Source organism: Molothrus ater, chromosome 11, assembly GCF_012460135.2.
Source record: "Molothrus ater isolate BHLD 08-10-18 breed brown headed cowbird chromosome 11, BPBGC_Mater_1.1, whole genome shotgun sequence".
Classification (NCBI taxonomy): domain Eukaryota; kingdom Metazoa; phylum Chordata; class Aves; order Passeriformes; family Icteridae; genus Molothrus; species Molothrus ater.
In genome coordinates this window covers 16642771-16660041 of record NC_050488.2, presented here as the reverse complement: position 1 = coordinate 16660041, position 17271 = coordinate 16642771, and the positions used below count along the sequence as shown (strand labels likewise).

The following is a 17271-nucleotide window of genomic DNA, read 5'->3' as shown; positions in this document are numbered from 1 at the left end:
TGTACTTCACAACATACCTCAGACCACTGATCAACAACACACACAAGGTTGTAGCTGCTCAAGAAAGTGTATGGGAACATAACACAATTCAAGGCAACCAGATGCTAGGGATGTAATTAGAGACTAGATGGAGATTAACTAGATCTTAACTCAGACTTTAAACCTCAAGAATAAACCCATTTAAGCATAACACTACAGGAACAAATTGTTTTTAATTTGCTTTAAAAATACAAATAAGCTTACACTGTAGAGTTTATTTTAAATGAAGTTTGAACAGATGAAAAGAGAAAGTTTAGGATATTTTAACATCTGCTGGAGCCAAGGAGATGCCAGTACATCCACCATATCCAGTGATGTGGTCTGAGATGCAGGACCCACAGGTGAATGGCTCAGAACAACTATGTGTTTGAAGTCACTGGTGTCAGACCAGCTCTAGCTGCTCTCACAGACTGAACTCCCAAGAGTGGCTGCATAACATGAGCTCTCCGGATTTAATTTCCTCTGACAAGAATGCAATTAATATTCATCAACAGCACTGGGCAAAAACAAGCTAATATGTAATACCAGGGGACAACTGGGAATTGACTTCAGAACCGTGTTTCTGCTCCACACTAAAGGCAGAGTCAGCCCCAGAAGGTGCCAGGGCTGATGTCCAACTGTTTGTTCTTGCCCTGCCACAGCAGCTCCCTGTGACACAGGTGCAGATATCTGCAGGACCACAACAACAACCCAGGTAATCAAAACCACTAAAGTGACTTTTAAAAAGTCACCTTTCTATGGCAGGAGGATTGGCCTAGATGATGTTTAAGGTACCTTCCAACCCAAATCATTCCAGGATTCCATGCCTGAGTAACAGTCAAAGCTGCTTCAGATTTTTTTCTGAGTTGACTATGTACAGCTGGCAGCAGTAGCTACCTGGGCATGTTTTCTGGAATTGCAGCTACCAGAGAAGAAAACACAAAGTTGAACTGGGTTCCTCTAAGAGTATCTGTCATTATTCCCTGGCTCCAGTAGCAATCAGCACATTCCTCACTCTGCATCCAAGGAGGAGCATCCAGACTGTGCTGAGATCATGCAGAGACATTGAGACCCAACTCAGTCCTTGCAGCCTTTAACCAAGGCACATAAATGGAATTAATACATTTCTTTGGTGAAGGTGCAAGTTCAGAGAGAAGGATAATCCTGCAGAAGCCCTGGCTGGAAGCTTTCTCCTCATGTCTTAGATGAAACACTGCAGGGAAAGGCAGAAGGCAATTTGGAACAGTGACCCATGCAGGAAGTGGCACTTTGCACAGAGCCACCACTTATTGCATCTGCAGCACTCCAGAGCAGAAGGAATCACCCCTTCCCTCAAAAAGCCACTGTACAAAAAGGATAAACTCTTTTGAAAAGCCAAAGTAGCATGATTAAATAGTATTTTTCCTTTTACACAGCAAACCATACAGGGCTGAAGCCTTAAGGAATATATGAACTTTCATGTGAATGGAGCCCATTAAGTGCCCTGCAATGAATGGTGCCTGTGGTCCAGAATTCATTTCCTTTTGGAAAGCAAAGAGCACGGAAGGCTTACGATTGCTACACACAAGTGCTGACTCATTCAAGGTCATTTTATTCCCTCCCTAAACAGTTTCTTTGAGACACGAGTATTTCAGCAAAGTATGGTTTTGGTGGCAGTCAGGAAGCAGAATTGTGTATAGCACTACAGAAAAAAATGCTTTCAGCTCAATGGACAAGTTTTCCATCAGTAACTTTTGATAATATGGATGATTGCCACGATTTTTTAAACAGAAGTTTCATTCCTCAGAATTTTCAGTTTAACAAGACAAAAATGAACTTTAAAGCACTGTTATAATTAATTTTAAAGCAGCTTCTGAAATGTTAACATTGCTCAACAGAACAGCCCTACTTCACATGAGGATGGCAGAACTAACAGCAGGTCTTCCCCCCCCCCCCAGTAAAAACAAGCTGTCTCCCCAAAAGCAGGTTTATCACTTAGCTGCTATCAGGACAGATATGCTGGTTAAGGGCAATGGCACCCTAGATCACTGATACTGGTAAACTGGAAAAAGCTGCCCAAATTGACAAAAAAAAAAAAAAAAAATCCACACACCTATAGAAAAAAACCACAAGCAGACAAGTCCAGCCTGAGGAAGTCAGAAGTAGTCTTAAAATTTAGTGTGTTGCCTGCAGGTCTTGGTACGAGCTTTATGAAGACCTGAGAGAGGCAGACAGGCTGTTTGCTACACCTCAGCCTTCAAATGTCTTCAAGGAATGGACTGATTTCCAAGAAGAGAACTGTTATTTTCCTCTGACAGAACAGAAAGATTTAATTCACAGCCAGCCATTACGTCCACTAACAAAATTTAGTTTTGGTTTCAACCAGGAACTTCTGGGTGACTTTTAGGAAGGCAGCCTGAAATACAAGCTTTGCTTTGCCTTGCTTAGCTTCCAAGCTTTGTCTGAGATTAAAGGAGTGGTTTGGACTGTAGGTGAGGATAACTCCAGGTGCCCTGAGCTCATTCTAGATCCATGGCACAGGCATGGCCTGTGATGCTCCCTGGTGAGCACATCTGCCTCTCTCTGAACTCAGAAGGAGAGGATGGACACACAGACAGATACAAGGAGCACATTGTTCCCAGACAGAAAAGCAGCTCTTTGAAACTTTGGCTTCTTTAGACACGCAAGACACGCTCCTGCTGATGTCAGTGTGTCCATGGGGGACAGGACACAGATTCCAGCCAGGTCAGTGACAAAAACGTGGCCAGAAGCCAGGGATGCACAGAGGAGGGGTGCCCAAAAACAGCTGATGCCTTCTGTGCTCTGCAAGCCCCATTTATTTAGGAACACACTAATATTTGTTACTGTTTCCACAAGGGCATCAGAATCTCCTCCAAATGATTTTTCTTTCACTAGCTGACATTTTCTAAAAAATCCAGAATTTATGTCACAAAGCAGGAAGGAGTAGAATTTAACACAGAACAGTTGTGTCTTATATAGCTTTGAGGATTGGGAATGTTCAATGGAAAACACTGTCTTTTAACCTTTTCTAATGTTCTATTCTTACCTGCTGAAAAAGTTCATTACTTCTGCTGGACACCAGGAGCAGTTTTATTTAAAATCAGGCAGCCTGCCTTAGTTTTCAAATGCAATAACTATCACATACAGCTTTTTACCTGGTTTATGGCTTAAAGGCACCTCTGGGAAAATAAAATACAACAACACAACCAAACAACACGATTAATATAATGGGTCAAAACAGGCTTAACAGCTGAGTATTAGCCCTCATTGGTGAAGGGAATAGTTTAGAATGATGAATTCCCTGGCAGCTGAGAGCTTTCCCAAGGAATACACAGTCCTGGAAACCGTAATGCCATCTGCTGAGAAATTATGGAAGTGCAGCACTATGAATTACTGTTTAATTACTGTAACACGGCTGTGGAAGTGCCTGCTGCTGGGGATCAACTCAAAAACAATCTGTTTGCACTATATAACTGACACAAGAATTTTCAAACAACTGACTCGAACTTCAACTACTGATATTCAGCAAGTCTAGGACTCAAAGTCACAGAGGTCTATAATAAATATTGTTCCAATATGTTATAAGAGTATGATGATGCATAAAACCCAAACTATTAATTTTGCATGGACATTCTAACTTTACAAAAAGAGGTATTAGAGTTTTGTTTGTTGGAGGTCATTTTGGTTAAAAGATACTTGATTTTCTGTTCAACATCGTAACAAGCTGGAAAAAACAAACCTAGTTTAAAATCAATTTAAACTAACAGAGTTTATTAACAGGTCTCAAAATAATAAATAGGTAACTGGCATCCAGTGGCAGAACTTCAGTGACAACCTGCAGGGTTGAGCTGTTATCCCAACACCCCAGAGGCCTCTCTGCAACCGTTTGCAGGAGCAAGTTATTTTTATCATTGGTGACAAAAGAATCACTGGCAGAGTTATATTTCCACAGAGGCCATCACATTTAATTTCTTTTTTTTTTTTATTAATCTGCCAAGCACATAAAAGCAGACACGTAGTTTTGTTGGGTCACAAAAGCACCGATGGAACACAAGATTCCAAGAATAAGCACTACCCCAGGGGATGGAAAAGAGATGGATGGAAGATGAGCAGGAGGATGTTCTTTCTTATTTGCACTGAAACACTACATCCAATTCTCCTCCAAATGATACTGAGAGGTTCCATGTTCAGAAAGTCTTACAGAGGATTCCATCAGCAAAAGGCCAGCACTGCCAGCTTTTCCTCAAGCCCACAACAGCTTCAGAGGTGTTGCAATCTAAGTCTGACATTAATTATTAAAGGAAGATTTACAGTGAGTTCATTCTTTAATCCAGGCAGACTGACCCAACCAGATCTCCTGGCCAGCAAGAAGTGTTGCTGTAACAAACTCCAAGTGGACACTGAGAAGCTCTCCCAGACACTGCAAAGGCAGCAGTGCTGATCCAGTGTTAGCCTGAGCCTCTCATTTAACTTCCAAGTAATGCTATTCTCATTTGTAAAGAAAAAGAGAGACTGGTACATGGTTTCCCAAACAAATACAAACTAGATGAGTTCTGTCCTCAGCTCAGGGAAAATTTCCACTACAAGCACTAAAGAGATGGGTTAATAAAATGGATAATTTTGCTCAAAGAACAAGACACTTAGCTGGCACTCACTTCTGAGAGATAAAGGGTTAAAACAGTTGCCCATTTCCTCAACTGGACAACTACTACTATTGTAAAGTCCTTATTCAGTTGAATTCCATCAGGCCATGCTTTCTTAACACAATCTGACAAGTACCTTTTCAAGATTTTGGATTTTTCCCCTCTTCTCTGCCTCTCAGCAGTAGACACCAGGAATAAACACACCCTAAAAGCCAAATGGTAATCCAAACAAAGTAATATTTAATTATCAAGTTGGGGAGACTGATGACCAGACGGAGTAATTTCTTTTTTATAAAAAACAAAACAAAACACGCTTGCCAGGTCCTTTGCAGACAACACAATACTGGGTTTTGTTTCAAGTTCATAACTTGGCTCTTAAAGTAGTTGATAATGAACCAGCAGGCATTATTTTAAATCAACCAGTTTTATTAAATGAGCCAGAAAGGAAAGAGGCAGGGCTAATTACCAACATTCCTTGATGAATTACCTAGCGGTGTGTGGTAAATCTCCAGGCGTCTTTGTCTTTATCCCCAAATTTATCCCTTACTTATTTCTCAAGAGGTTAAAGGACATGGGGCTAATTAAGGAACCAATCCAATGACAGACAGAATCATTCAAGGTAAGGCTGGTTTTCACTCTTTCAAGCTTTTGCATCTCTGCCTGGTACTTCTTAATCTAATTTAAAAAAAAAAATTACTGCTGGGGAGAGGGAGGAAAAGTACTAATCTTGTCACGGTCAGGCAGGTTGAAATTGCCATGCAGTGCTGGGCAAAATGCTACATATTTGTAATTTAGCCAATAAGAAATTCCTTAAGCCTCTCTTGAATGGCAGGAATGCCTCCAGCTTGTCACTTTGAATTCATTCACTACACAGGTTCAGCATCTCGGAGAATAATGCTGCCAAACCAGCTGAAGAACTGAAATATTTGTGAGTATACCTAATACCCAACGATTACTTTAAGCAGATCTGAGTTTTCACATTTAAAATTTAAGGCCTATCAAAGGTGTCAGCAGAGGCCCCCCAGGATCTCCCCCCAGCCCCCACATTTGCCAGCACTGTGTGTGGCTCTGGGCATTATTTTCTGCTAAATTAAGCCATGGCTTCAGCAAACACAACTGCAGCGACCAGCACTCACCCTCCTCTTGCAGCCTTGGCTCCAGGAGTAAGGTGGTTATTAAATTCATGTTGCCTGACAAAGGACTTGGTACAAGCTGCTAAAACCTGTTAGCTGGGGGTTGTGGAGCCTCATCAATGCTCTTAATACCCACAACTATGGGCACCTACAAATCTTAATCTGCACAAGATTAACTCATCTTCTGCAGGTCCAAAACAGCCACTGACACGTGGTGAACCGTCATTTTCCCAAGGTCTGGTAACTCAGCCAGCAGATAATATGTCTAGACCATAAAAAAAGGAGTGCTTTGAAGCTGTAACAGACTGAACCTAGCAAGCTCTTCTTAATTTTGTGGCTGTTCCCCTGCCAGCAGGAAGACAGCAAATCGTCAAGACCACCAACTAGGATATAGACCAGCAAGAATTTCCAAGGAGCAATCAGAGCTTGGACCCCCAGCTATCTGCATCATTTTGTCTGAGTATATCCTGATTTCCTCTGTGGCAAATAAGTTATTTCAAACTTCCAGGCAGCTACTGTGAACTTGCAAGGCAAGAGCTCTGTGATGAGGAGCAGTTTCTCACCTATTTTGCCACCCTGCTCACATCATTTTCCCAAGAAATCCTCTCAACCCAGCAGCAGCAGCAGCACAGTTTGTCCCACAACTTTGGAAGCTGCATTTTTGTGCTACAGTGACCACAGTTGAAGAAACAAGATGGAAAGATCAGACTTCTTCATCAGCAACAACCATTTCTCTCAAGAGCCGAGTACACACACGTTTGCATGCATAGGAAAAAGGACATTTGGGACGAAGGGTGAAAGCAGTGTTTTGCACTAGCAGTCAACCATCAGATACTTGTACACAGAAGTATGTTGCCCCCTCAAATTCCATGCATTTTTAATGTCTAATACCCTGGGTGTTAAGCAAGAGTTTACATTTTACCTCTGTTACTGATGCAGACCTCAAGCACCAGTGCTTGTTTTAAAACAACTTTCAACCCACTGAATAAGCAAAAGATTTAAGGCCTGAGAGATACTTTTACTTACATGAAGGCTGAAGAGGCAAGGCAGACTTTAGTGGTTCTGTAGTTAAATGCAAGTTCTTCTCTGCCAACGACTTAAAGTATGTCACCAAGTGTAAGTAACCTTAGTTTAAATGTTTTATCTGTAGCTCACCAAGACTCAGTCTGGCAAATCACTTGTCTAAGTTCTTGATTGCAAATACACACCAGGCTTACCTAACACACCAGCACACACTACTATCTACCATTGTCAAGTGAGATCAAATTAACTTTCAATCAGATAAGCATGTCCACAAACATACATTTGCTGGGGCAGGCACTACCACACATTTATCTTGCCATCCCATTGTTCTGTTCTTCAGAAGTGTGAGATAAGTCCTCCACACAATGAAGCCTTATGGTAATTATTACACCAAGAACACTACTGCCAGCTGCTGAGCCTTCCCTGCCAGGCAGAGCTTCCAAAGGTCACTCTCTGGAATAAGCACCTTGGAAATAGAATAGGAGGAGTTTTGTTTTTTTTTTTTTTTTATATATGTCCAATAGTCATTAACATCAAATGGAAGAAATGCTTGGCATTTCAAAAATGAAGAAATACAGGGTTTCTGATGCAGAGATTATCGTGGTGGCACATCTGAAGTCTGAGTGAGTAATGACATGAGGGTGAAGGAGAGAGGCAAGGCTGGCTGCCTGCACTCCTGTCCACTCAGAAAAAGTGGGAACAGGAAAAGATGAGCACAAACTGCAGCAATGGGATGGCCTATCAAAGGTCAGAAGACAACCACACCCACTCTGGTATCAGCAGTGATCAGCCCACAGCATTGGCATGAGGTGGGCAAAGATGTTGGAATAATAAAGCAAGAGAGGGAATCCAGTACACAGGATCTGGCTCTAGGCTTTGAAAAGGTTTCACCTTGCTTAGGACAAGAAAGAAAGGCCATGATGAAATTCTGGCATCAAAAGATTAATAACATCTACCATGAAGAAACAAACCAAGGCAGTTTAGCAGGGGGAATCCAAAGTGAGAGCTTTAGGGGCAGACAAATTTTTGAATATTTAGCATATTATAAGCATTGTTCTATGGAGACAGGCTATTAAAATGCCTTAATGACAAACATTAAAAATGAGTTTGTGGCCTATGCTTCCATACATATGTTTTAGATGGATATATACAAATATACATGTGCATATTTTGGGGTGAACTGCCCTATTAGCAAGGGCTGGCAGCATATGCACGAGTAGAGATTTTTGTCCAGAAAGCAGAGACCTCAACATGTAGATCCCCAAAGCAGGACCACATTCTCCAGATCCCCTGGAGCAAGGGAACTGTTTTCTTATTCTCCAAAAACAAGCTAAAATGGGATGAAATGGACCTGCTACATCATCTGCTGGTGAGGAGACCTGCTTTTACCTTATTACCTGCAAAGCATTTATGCAGCTCTCCAAAGATATCCGTACCACTGCAGGTTCCCACTGCAGGCCTGGAGGCTGATCTTGGCAATAGTATCAACCATCTCCTATCTGTGCCAAAGAAAAGTTATATTCTACAAACCCCAGTGGCAGACAAAGAAGGAGGAAGAGGTATGAGAAGTCCAGCAGATTTCTGTCATGCTATTTACTTGGTGTGACAACACTCAGGAGGAAAGGGGATGTGCAGTAACCTCATCCCTGGGAGCATTTGCATGCAGCAACAGGGACAGGGACCCAGAGCACATCCAGTTTAGGTTCCATCAACCCATGACCTGGTGCATCACATCAGAAACATGACAGCAAGTGTCACATCCACGCACCGAGGAACGCCAACAAGTAACACGGAGGGCCAGCGGGAAGAAATGTTCACCCTTCACTTTCCACCTTCCATCTGCTTAGTGAGACATGCAGAGGGCTGGGTGTCAGCTGCCCACCAGAAATGTTTTCAATCCTGCAAGAACTGGTAATATTTTCAGTGGAACTGATTTGCAATTCCGTGGGCCGGTGCTGGCCCTGAGCCGCCTGTGCTGCCTCCTGAGGATGCTCCTGTGCTGCTGCTCCCATGGAGCACACACACACCAGCCTGTGCTGCCTCCTGAGGATGCTCCTGTGCTGCCTCCTGAGGATGCTCCTGTGCTGCTGCTCCCATGGAGCATACACACACCAGCCTGTGCTGCCTCCTGAGGATGCTCCTGTGCTGCTGCTCCCATGAAGGACACACACACAGCCTATGCTGCCTCCTGAGGATGCTCCTGTGCTGCTGCCCCCATGGGGAGGACACACACCAGCCACAGCTCCTGCAGTGCCACACTGGCTTTTGGGCAGGTTCAAAGGATTTAGGGGATTGTGTCATACTTCTTCTATACAGTAAGCTTGATGCAGAAATCAGGCAAAGCAATACAAGTCACATAGCACAGCTACAACTCAGTTTTAAGATGAACTTTTTGCAAAGATGCTAATCCTTTTAAATATAAATAAATAAAAACATAAGGAATGGGTCCTTATGGGACCCATGGGTCCTTATGGGATCCCATCCTTAATGGGATTTACTAGGGCTTGAAACTACTCCAATAAATAATTTTTATGTTATATTCCTATTTCCAAGGCAGAGAAAGAAGGTGAACTACAGCAGAAGCAAAGAATTCCTGGTGACATCTCTCTGTAGTAGTGGAGATGGATGAGAAGGTGCTCAAAGACAAACCAGCCCATGAAGCCAATCCCAGCTCTGCAGAAGCATAACCACAAGCTGTAACAAATCTTCCTTTTGCTATTAGAATTGAAGGGATACTGTTCCAAAACCATCAAACCTACTCCCAGACCGTCTCTTAATTAGGCAGCACAAAGCAATGCAAAATTTGAATTCCAGCAGGTCATCTCCTACCTTGCCAAGCTACATTACTTGGCAGAAGAGTGATGCAATGAGAAGTCATTACTCAAGAAAATGAAATCCAATTTATTCACATGGCCTTGAGCATAAAATGTTATGCAATTTGGAGATGCCTATGCAACGTGACATAGATTAGTACATATTTCTCTTTCTGTATTGTTTCTAAATGGACATCTTGAAAACAAATATAAAATCCAAGCTCATTAACACCTCTGGCTTCTTTTTAAACCAGTCATTCTGAATTACCATCCTCAGATATGCAAGTATTATTCTCCTTCTCACACTGTGAGATATGGGTGAAAGGGCAAGTCACACAACATAATTAAAACCACTAAACACTGACAAATTCAACAGGCTTAGAGTCGGATTTTTTGATGCAAAGTTCCAAAACAAACAAACAAACACAACAACAAAACCAGCTGCTAGATTTGGCGTTGTTTGTGAAGTAACACTGAAAAAGATCACTTTTAAACAAAGTTGCCTTGCAGGTTAACATTCCTGAAAGTGTAAAAAAAATCCCTTTTTTGTCAATCTCATTATTTAAGGTCACTAAATCCAGACCATATGGATAGTAAAGTTAGCAACTTAGCTCCCTATTTATCTATTAAAACTTCTGTACAGCTCATATGGAAAATCTGTCTACAGCTAAAAAACAACTGAAGTGTAAAAAGCAGCTGCAGGGAAATGATGTCACTGCAGCCAGAGCTGGCTGTCAGCACACTGGCACCAGGAAGATCCTAAGTATTGTTAATCTCAGCTTTTGAGCCAAATATCCTATTTGGAAAAATGAAAAACAAAAAAAACCCCGAAACAATCCCCCCAAAAATCACAAAGAAAACTATATGGATCTGTTGCCAAATCTTACTCTCACTGAAGCCTCAGTGGCAATTTTCAGGAAGATCATGACTTCAAACCTGACATTTTGTACTAATTTATTTTGTACAGAACAGGCCCACTGCTAGTGGATGAGTAAGGATAAAAGGGTGAATCTTTCACTGTTTTTCTTCACCAAAAACACAAGCAGCAAAGCTATGCAAAGCAGTTTTACAGTTTTTCTCTCCTCTCACAGGCAGAGCCCAAGAGGACTTGGTTTTGCTGATTTTGACTGTTACTTATGGAAATGTAGGTGATGAGAAGACAGACATCATTTTGATCCAGCAGGTTGCTGATATTTCCACAACTATCACCTTCAAAATGGAATTCCATTGCCAAAAGGTACCTGCTGCCAGTAACTATTTTTATTTTACAAGCTGCTTAAGGACACATTCTCCTAATTTTTTATTCTATGTGGTCATGCATTCTTATTTTGAGCTAAAGACAAGTGGAGGAGAGGTGTCCTACCTCTTTCCAGGAGATCCTTCTCCATCAGAGGGAAATGGGGAACAAATACCTTTTTTGGAATCCTAAGGGACAAGGGGTCAGGTTCAAGTCCTTCAGGTGAAGTTTCCTAGCAATGCTTCAGCAGGTTACAGCTTTGCACACAGATCCTGTGACAAGCCAGGTCCCAGGAACCCCATTTGCATCACCTTTTGGCTGCAGAGATTTCTGAAGTTTGTCCCTCAGAAATCAAGGGCTGCCTTCCCTCCTCTCCCATAGAAAGAGGCATTTGCAAAATGAACAATAATGACAACTGCTAATGCTTCTTCAAGATGTTATATTCCTTCCTTATCAGTAAAATATCACCCAAAAATAAACACTTTCCTACAAGTTTTCACAGTACTTAAAAATACCCTAAAACTCATATTGTAACAGATTAGGATGAAAGGATGTGAAAAACGTAATATAAGTATATATGTAATATATGTAATAAACATACATAAGTAATATATGTTTATTTAGCTAGGTGCATGACAAAAAAAACCCTATTTCATAGCACCTACACATCTGCTGGGCCTGAATTATAACTACAGCCATAACCTGGAAACAAGCTGAAGAAATTGTTATACACAAACATCGTGAGTAATACACAAACATTAGACAAAACAATTCTTCCCAGACAATTTCAGACTCCTTACTACAGACATATGCTCACATGCTCAAAGAATATTACATGTAATTTTCAATGGAAATGTGTTTGTATGGAAAAAGAGAATTCAAAATTCAACTGCTGCCTTTTTGCTCCTAGATCACATACTGGATTATGACTCTACTACCCCAAATCAAGTGTTAGTTTTAGTGCTGGCAACACAACATTATAATGCAGATTCAATAAATAAGATTATCCTATATTTTCCCCATAAACCTGTCACACAGACCCCCTCAAAATCCTGAGCCAGCAAGTCTGTTTTAAAACTGAATTTCTGACTGCATATCATTGGTATACAACAGCAAAAAGCACAACATGAGCGGTTTGTCACCAAGCTCAGCTAACTCATGTGGTAAGAATATGCTCACTGACTAAACAACAAACTGCAATAAAAAGATCCAGCAATAATGCAGAGCAAACTCTACAAAACTGCTGAAAATCATATTTTCATGAAATATGTCAGCAAACTTCTCCAAAACATTTGACATTGTTTTACTCACACATTTCACGGTGCTTCAGCCTACTTGAATTGAAGCAGTGCGTGAAATTATCTCTTTTCTTATAGCTGTGCACCTTTTTCCCTGAGTAATTAGCAAGCTACATCCCCTTTGACAGAGGGACACTAACAAGCTCCTACAGTTACCAGTGGGACAAGGAATCCAAAGCTACTAATAGCAAACAAGTCATTTAAACAAAAAAAGGATTACAAAGACTCATTTTGCAAGTAGCTGGAAACTCACCCATATTTCAGATTAAGGCTTTCTGAGGAACTCTTTTGTAAAGAGTTTTGACTCCATCTTACAAAACTATTTCATTGTTTTCCTTTATAAACCAAAACATTGATTTTTTTTATCTACTAATAATTTCTTCATATTGAAAGTAATTAAATACTAGAAAGATGGAGAAGCGTTTTCCAAAGGGAAAATGACGGAAAACTCAGTTTTGTTATAAAACCTCCCTCCGGAGATCTCAAAGTTGAAAGAAAACAAAAGTTATACAAACTTTTTTAGAAGTTTTCCATTCTTTGCTACCAGGCCAACAAAACAAGCTGCAAACTAAGCCAGAGCGCAGCTCATTTGCAAAACCTGGTTGCCGAAAACGCCTAGAACCACGTCCCTGTTCAATAAAGCGGGTTTTGAGGAGCTCCTGAGCGGAAAGGTGCGTACCTTGAGGACCTCCATGGGCACCTGGGTGGCAGGGGGCAGGCTGGTGGGCACGCTGACGTTGATGGCAGGTGTCTGGCTCACGGGCACTCGCTGCTGCATGAACTGGGCTGCCTGCTGCTTCTGCTGCTGCTCCCGACGCTCCTGCTCCTGCATCTGCTCACGCATGAGCTGCTGTCGGAGCAGGATTCGTGAGGTCATGCTGGAGGAGCTTAAGGGAGGCTTGGAAGCGCCAGGATGCTCGGAATTGCTGTGGGAAGACCAGAGAAAGACAGCTCAGCTTCCACCAAGCGGGATGGCAGCTCCAGGGGCCAGAGCTGGTGGAGTTACAGGGGAATGTGGGGCGCGATGGGTGAGGATCGGCGGCTCCGCGCGAGGGGAATTCAGAGCTGACCTACGCTGCAGGTAACTCAGTGGCCACATTAGGCTGCCTTAACCTGACTGCAGCCAAACCATTCCCCAAATGCCAACATCCAGCTGTAAAGAGCCATTTGCTCTTTTGAATTTTACAGCAACCACCCACGAGAAAAACAAATGCGTTTATAGACAGTAGTAGGCACATTTATTCCTTTTTCCTTAATAATAAAAAGCTGAAGCAAGTCTAATGATTGCTATGGATAATTCTTCAGTCCAATGATCTAACTCAAAGTAAAGTAAATCTACCTCTTCCATGAAAACACAACAAAACATAGTTCACTTATTTCCCGCATAATGCTACCTTAGGGTTGGACTTGCTGGCAGTGACTTTTCAGAGTTAGAAAAAAGATCTCTGCCAAAAACTCAACTACCACCCCAGGCCTACCACCATCTTCTGAGCACTACCAGATACAACAGCCAGGCAAAATAAACAACAGTAACAGCTTTATTCCAGTCATACTTTAAAAAAGCAACAGGCTGGCCCAAGCCAGCACACAGCTCAGCTTTACCACCTAAGAGACACTTCTACACCATTGGCAAACAGACCATAGGATTTCACCATGGACACTTTCTGGAGCAACTCATCATTTTCTTAGCATGCACAACCAAAATCCATGGGCCATGCCTTGGCAAGCCAGCAGTAACCCTCCTGGCTCGAGGAGGAAGCTGCTCTTGAAAGCCCCACCTCTGGCTCCAGTGCTGATACCTGTGGGATGCTGGCAGGACACGCAAGTCTGGGAGCCAGCATCCCTTCCAGGTCTTGCTGCTTGTGTTGCAAAAGCCTGAGCCAGCACTGCTGGAAGTTTTCTGGCTTTGTTTAGGACTGATGTTGAACACAGTTCAGGGCAGAAACAAAAAAAAACAAAAAAAACAAACAAAGAGAACCCACACTTACTGCCCCAAGAGATCAAACTCTGCTCTTCCAGAGCACACATTTTGGGGGCAGGGAGGCAGGGGACCATCTTGCTATTTAAGACCTGTCATGTTGAAACATTCACAGAGACACTGATCCTTTTGATAAAACAAGAGAAAACCTTTGTGGTGAAACTAATGCAGCTGCGGAATAATCGTACTAATTAGCTGCTCAAGACAAGTCATTGACTGTGATACTTGTAAAAAACACTCCCTTTTCAATTAAGGGTGAAGCATTCTCACATCTAAATCCAGCAGTTTGTTTTCTGGCTGCACATCTGAACCACTTTCACATTTCTAAACCGAAGAGATGCTTTATTTCCATGACCAAGATAGTTACAGATGAGTGGTCTCCCAATTGTTTTGATTATACATTCCTACCAGGAATGTCTGAACATGCATGCTCAAAATGTTTACTTATTTATTTATGAACTACATACATGTATTGCTGAAGTGCTCACATTTTCTTTCTGCCCACTAACAACACTGTGCATCCCACCTCAGAGACCACTGTAATACATGAGGAAAAAAAAAGCCACCCAAATGCTGCATTCAGGGAAGGATTCATTCTCCTCATGTTGGAAAAAGGCCAATTTTGTACCACACTTGTCAGCATTCTCATTTGTGTGCTACTGGCAATTTTTACAGATACCTAATGTTGCAAAATTGGTAACCCAGCAGTTCCTCCCACCTTCTTTCATTTTGAACTGTTTCTCCGCCTACCAAAGCCAAGTGTGCTGGAAACCATCTCAGAAGAAAGGTTCTTCTATACAAAAATGTTGGGGAAGGAGAGAGAGCAGGAAGGAGAAATTATTTCCACAGCATTTCAAACAGCTCCTGCCAGAACCTCACCTTGCTCACACAACTACTTTACCTACTTGCACCAAGCATCCTTCCATCTTCCTGCAGGTGATTCAGGGTTCTACTGTTGATCAAAAATTGTAAACAAAAGCTTCAAGTATTGTGACTTTTAATGAGATAACAGTCCCAGAAAATGCTGTTCTACCAAATTCTTCCCCAAAAAGCGAAGATACTCCCAGGCTTTATTTCCTCTGCAATTCTGCTCAGTATTTCACATGGCAAAGAGGCAGATGAGCCCTGAACACAGAGAGCGTGGACAGCCACGTGCTGCCAGACTGCAGCTACTGCCACAGAATCATGGAATTGTTTAGGTTGGAAGAGATCTCCAGGATCATGAGGTCCAACCATTAACCCAGCACTGCCAAGCCCACCACTAAACCATGTCCCCAAGTGCCACAGCTACGTGCCTTTTAAATACCTCCAGCAATGGTGACTCAACCATCTCCCTGACAGGCTGTTCCACTGCTTGGCAACTCCTTCAGTGAAGAAATTCCTTGTAATGGTCAATCTAAACTTCCTCTGGCACAACTTGGGGCTATCTTCTCTTAGCCTACCCATTACTAACTGAGAAAGGGAGATGGGCACCCAACCATCACACCATCAGTGCAGGTGAGTTCAAATAATGCTTGATCTGGAATAAAAGCTGCTGCACAACACCTGCCTGCCTAACCAGATGCTTCTCTGTCACAAGCACTAGGAAGGAACACGGACAGATTTCCTGTTACTTATTCCCAGGTGTCTGCAAAGCTCCTCCTGTGTGCATGACAGTCTCCCTACACCAGCATTCCTTCCACCCGCCACGAGTGGCACTGATCAAACATGGAAAAAACACTTTGAAACTTTGGTATCTCATCCTCTAAGTCTGTCCCATGCATCACAAGGTCACTCTCCCATCCAGCTTCCCTTCTGCACCATGTCTGCTCATCTCAAGCACAGAACAGAAGGAACAGAAGATGGTTTGGGTTCCATGACCATCTTGTCAGAAAATCCCTTTTCCAACCAAAGAAGCGATTAAAAACTTGCTATTTCTAAAGCTTCATCCAGAGTTTTGAAAATGCTAATTTTTAAAGCTTCTTGACCCTTCCATGCTGGTGCACAGGCAGATGTCCCATGACCATGCTTGGTGCCATGTACCACAGAACAATCCAGAGTGGACACGTGGATCCAAAACTCCCCTACACGAACTGATTCACCCCCAGATTACGTGGAGCCAGCAGCAGAGCCCACACACAGCTAATACACGATGCAGTTCAGATACTTCCTGCAAACAGTTTATGGAAACCATCTAATTGCAATAAATGAAACCGACTCATCCTTTTAATTGACACATGATTAAACCAGTTATCCATTAGCACTCTAATAAGCACAGTGCAATTGAGACTGGGAGTTATTAGTTATGTGTCATGAGCCAATCCAATTAATCACGAAGTGATAAAGCTTTATTAAATAGTTTAAATTACATATCCTTTGCACAGATGCCTGGGAAATGTTAGATACTGCATACATGAGTTATTATGCAGGTAGCCATTACATAATAAAAGGCAACTGATCACATTAAAATCAAGTTTGATTTTGTTGCCATCGACCCACAGAGACCATAATCTTCCCAGATGTTTACTGATTATTTTATCTGTCCCTTTAGGCAAAAAGACAAACTCATCTTTTCTTGGACAGTTTTGTTTTCAGATTCTATAAATTGATCAAACAAATGCTCTGGTTCACATGCATTAGTTATGAGTTATCTGATGTATAAGCATGAGTTATCTGATGTATATTACTTTGCACTATGTATGCATTGATTAAGAAACTTCTCTGGAGACTTTGAACTGAAAAAAAAATTAACTCAACTTTGCTTTTTAACTACCTTAGAAACTTTAACTATTTTTGAATATTTTTTATGAAAAATAAATTTACCCAATGTAATCTTTCTTATACAAATTAGACAAAGAGCCTTCAAAGCCACTTGTTCTAGTCAGGATGGACTACCCTGCTCTTAATTGATAAATGACACATAAGAGAGAGGCTGCTGCTCTCTTCCCTCCATTCATGCCAACTGTTTGTTAATGGGTTAGTCCACAGAGAAATCAGCCAGGAAAAGCAGATTTAGCACCTCAAGAAATCCACTGAGCTGCACCAGATATCAGAGGTAAGAAATAACACCGGATTTAAACGCTTTTGTTTATGTCTTACCCTTATCCCATTCATAATTATTCATAGAGAAAATAAAGGCATCCACATTT

At 41.9% G+C, this 17271-nt stretch overlaps 1 protein-coding gene across 3 annotated transcripts in view; it reads right to left on the bottom strand.

Annotated features, from left to right (window-relative positions):
* Nucleotides 1-17271, bottom strand: part of MITF (melanocyte inducing transcription factor) — a 99495-nt gene that overhangs the window by 31056 nt on the left and 51168 nt on the right. For all 3 annotated transcript variants that reach the window (XM_036390881.2, XM_036390882.2, XM_036390883.2), the window contains exon 2: nt 12845-13091. In XM_036390881.2, coding sequence (XP_036246774.1) covers nt 12845-13091 — 247 coding nt within the window. The remainder of the gene's footprint in view (nt 1-12844; nt 13092-17271) is intronic.